Genomic DNA, 4,011 nt, shown 5'->3' on the forward strand with positions numbered 1-4,011 from the left:
ATATATAAATAAAATAAAAAATGATAATTTAAAATAGAAGATATTTTAGTATTTTGGTTAATAAAATAAGTGATGTAATTGTTGGAAAATAATTGATTGGAAATTTGATTTTTTTGTTGGTTTTTTATTAAAACCCAAAGAGAATCCGACTTTAGATGTATTCATATTTTAAATTAAGTATTTTTTTTTTAAGATATATACTTTAAAAATTACTTAACAAAGTTTGAATGCTTACCAAATAAAATTGTGTAAGGTGGAAAAGTAATTGCAAAATCAAAAAGAAAAATTATTATTTTATTTTTACAAATATAATAAATTAATTAAGAAAAGAAAAATATTATATTAAAATAATAAGACAAGTGATTATTCATTTAAAAAAAAAGTCTTAAATATATAAAATTGTGATATCGCATTACAAAAGTTATAACATAAAAATGATCAAATTCAAGCATACATAACAATTTATTTATTTATTTTATCACTTAACTTTTAACTATACCCATTATTATTTTTATTGTTATATATAATTTATTAATAATAATATATTAAAAAAAATTCAGCAAAAATAAAAAAAATAAAAAAAATAAAAATGAAAAAATGTTTAATCGCATTCTCTAATCTCTAAACGCGTTTATCGGAGTTTGATTCCATCGTCTTCTTCTTCTTCTACCTACGCTCTTCACTTCCACCGACACCAGCGTTCCTTTCTTCTCCCGCCGGCGGAAGCAGGAATGTGGTCTCTGCGATGGTGGAGGAAGCGTCTCTTCGTATTGGCTTTTATGCTACTATCCGCTCTCTTTGCCTCTTTCGGTCTCTTGATTCTCACTCTAAGGTCCGTTGATTTCTCGCCGGAAATCGACTTTCCCAATACAACATACCTCGAAGGAATCAAATCAGCAGAATCTCCCATCTCCGCCCCCAAGATCGCCAAAGAAGAAGCCAAAAGATGCGCTACGGTTGAAGAAATGGGCGACAACTTCGGTCGAGGATCTTCCGAGGAAAATCTCCGTGTTAGGAAAATTATCCAGCGTCACTTCGATCTTAACGGTTTGTCCAATAAACTGAAGTTTATTTCCTTCCGAGCTTATCATATTATTACTTAGAAACGTTAGCTCTTATGCTCTCTATCGGAAAGATAACGACCATCGGAAACTCCATTTATTTTCATATACAAACAGATCGGAAATGCTCCTCTTATCTGATTTGAATCGTATAGAAATGAAACCGGACTAACTGTTGTGACTTATGCTCTGTTTAACGAATACCGAAAGTAGTTGATTATATTCTTGCATTTGCAAAGATACTTATCATTACTGCTGGTTGTTTTTGATAATCCATTTGAGTCAATCATTTCCATAGTTCTAAATGCTATTCAAAATGTGCTAAAAGCCTATATTACCTTCAAGCTGGAGGGCTGATAATTCCCGAATCTGATTTCAGGTGCTTCGAGAGTGAGGGATCTTCCCCCAGAGCAGTTCTGCAGGCATGGATTTGTGTTGGGGAAAGCATCAGAAGCTGGTTTTGGGAATGAGATGTACAAGATTTTGACTGGTGCAGCACTGAGCATAATGTTCAACAGATCGCTGATAATTGGGCAAACCAGGCATATTGGTTATCTCTCAAGCCTTTCTTTTTCTATAACTTGATTCAATGATAAACAGATCAAGAAGAAATTTAGGTCTTGAATCTATATGGGCATCATCTTATGAACTATATGTGATAAACACTTATTGTTTATGTATCTAGAGACAGATCCAAATGCAGAAACGAAATATGTTCTCCTAGGATTAAGTTTTGTATCCAACATGATGGTTTTCAGATGCTTATGTGTGTTTAAGATTTCTATACCTGTGGTTATGTTAATTGTGGTCAATGATTCCTTAATGTTAACAGGGATAAGTATCCTTTTGGAGACTACATATCTTATAGCAATGTCTCATTCACATTGAGAGAAGTCAAACATCTTTGGAGACACAATGGTTGCTTCAAGAAATTTGGAAGGCATCTGAATATAAGGACCGATGATTTCCTTAAGCCGACAAAGACTGGTGTACTTTGCAGCAATTGGAAAGAATGGAAACAGCCCATCATATGGTAAAAGCAAGAATTGCCCAAAGTTTCATGTTTAAATTTTCATTGATCAGCAAAAAAATAAAATAAATTGTCACTGCTTTACATCTGTAGGTTACAGAACACAACGGATGCTGTGGCGGCTCAGTTTTTCTTGAAGAATGTCCATGCAGAAATACAAAGTGCTGCTTTTAATTTATTTGGAGAACCAGGAAATCTCTCGCATAGACCAAATGTATTCGGGGAGCTTATGAGGGTTCTCATATCTCCTTCCATAGGCATTGAGGAGGCGGTGAATTGGGTTATTGGTACTGGGCCTGACCCTGACATCACTCTGCACATGCGAATGCTGATGAATAAGTATGTGTTCTTTTACAGCTCAATTTACTCTTGTTATGTAACAGAGTAGGTAGTTTTACTGTTTTTTGTTCAAAATAAACCCATTTAGAAACACTTATTGTTTTTGTATCTGGATCCTTTTTCAGAAATGTTTGGAAACTAAATTTAGTGGGACATAGATTAAAAAACATTGCTCTTAAATTTACTTTTATTTAACTCAATTATGTCTTTCTCTCAGGTCCCCTAGAGCAGTGCATGCAGCTGTTAATTGCATTAAGAAGGCTGTCCACAATTTGCAAATCAGTTCGAAGCCTAAGGTTGTATTGGTTTCCGATACTCCTTCTTTGATAAGTGAAATATCTCAGAGCCTGGGAGATTTTGCAGAGGTCCTTATCAAGAACTCAACCAGTGCATTTTTATGGTTCAAATTAGTAGCATAAAGGTCTCTGATTATGCAATGGTCAATTTTTTTATTTGATTACAGGTCATTCATTTCGATTATAAAATGTTTGGAGGAAATATGTCTATGAAATTGAGTGGAGAGCGCGGTCCAGATTTCAGAGTCAAGGATTGGGGACCCGCTCCTCGGTGGGTCGCGTTTGTGGATTTCTTTCTTGCATCTCGAGCAAGATATTCAGTTGTAGCAGGAGCCCACCGACGCGTGGGGACAACCTTTGCTCAATTGGTTGCAGCATTAGCTGCTGCTAACAGACTCAGTAATATTCCACTCTTTTATCCCACTAAAAAAAAGAAAGAAAACGTGTCCTTGTTGTTGGCTTGATTTTAAATAATTTTTTTTGTCATTTTATCAATTGCAGGTGAGAATTTCTCTGCTGGTTCAGATTTTCTCTTCTTGAGTAGCTTCCAAAGTAATTTGCTGTCTGAAGGGTTGAAGAATCAAATCGGTTGGGGGCATGTTTGGAACAGGTTTTCCGGGCCTCTGAGTTGTCGGAACCAACCCAACCAGTGTGCTCTGACTCCATTTCTTCCCCCGGCTTGGTGGGATGGTCTTTGGCAGTCCCCTATTCCGCGAGACATAAACCGAATGCAAGCCTATGGTGTGAGATTATCTGGTTTTGGGACTTTTGATGATAGTCATCTTCAGTCATTCTGTAATTCAAGGAAGAAACAATCTGTAAACATAATTCCAATCATCTAGGACCCATTTTTGTCTTTGTATCCAGATTCTAGAATATGATAACCCAACAATTATTTTGTATTTCAAATGAGCTAACTGTGATGTCTTTACAATCTCTCTGTATATCAAATTCAAATTGTGTTCCATTGAATACGAACAGTACTTATTTATTTCTAAATAAACCAATTAAAAATGAAAATTAAAATGAGAAAACATTCATTACTTATATATATGAATGTGGGCAAACCCATAAACAACAAACAAAGAGAGATAGAAAAACTTCCCTCCCCCTGTTCTGATCCCAATCCTAATGTTTCCTGATCAACATCTCTGATCTCTTCCATTAATGGGTTGCGCCGTTTCAAGGTGCATCGTCCGAGGCGATCGCGCCACATGTCCCAGTGTTATAGAAGAAGGAGAAGGGCATCATCATCAAGCTGCATTGGATCCACCCAACAAAGAGG

The 4,011-nt window shown here is 35.7% G+C and overlaps 1 protein-coding gene across 1 annotated transcript; it reads left to right on the plus strand.

The window, feature by feature from the left end:
- The first annotated feature begins 623 nt into the window (after positions 1-623).
- Positions 624-3,693, plus strand: LOC124916531. The gene is made up of 7 exons (XM_047457262.1): positions 624-1,047; positions 1,441-1,603; positions 1,894-2,094; positions 2,185-2,430; positions 2,648-2,795; positions 2,894-3,125; positions 3,228-3,693. The coding sequence occupies exons 1-7, from the start codon at positions 732-734 to the stop codon at positions 3,566-3,568; spliced, it is 1,647 nt and encodes a 548-aa protein (XP_047313218.1). The 5' UTR covers positions 624-731; the 3' UTR covers positions 3,569-3,693.
- The last annotated feature ends 318 nt before the right edge of the window (positions 3,694-4,011 follow it).

The sequence above is a fragment of the Impatiens glandulifera genome, chromosome 9 (genome assembly GCF_907164915.1).
Source record: "Impatiens glandulifera chromosome 9, dImpGla2.1, whole genome shotgun sequence".
Lineage (NCBI taxonomy): Eukaryota > Viridiplantae > Streptophyta > Magnoliopsida > Ericales > Balsaminaceae > Impatiens > Impatiens glandulifera.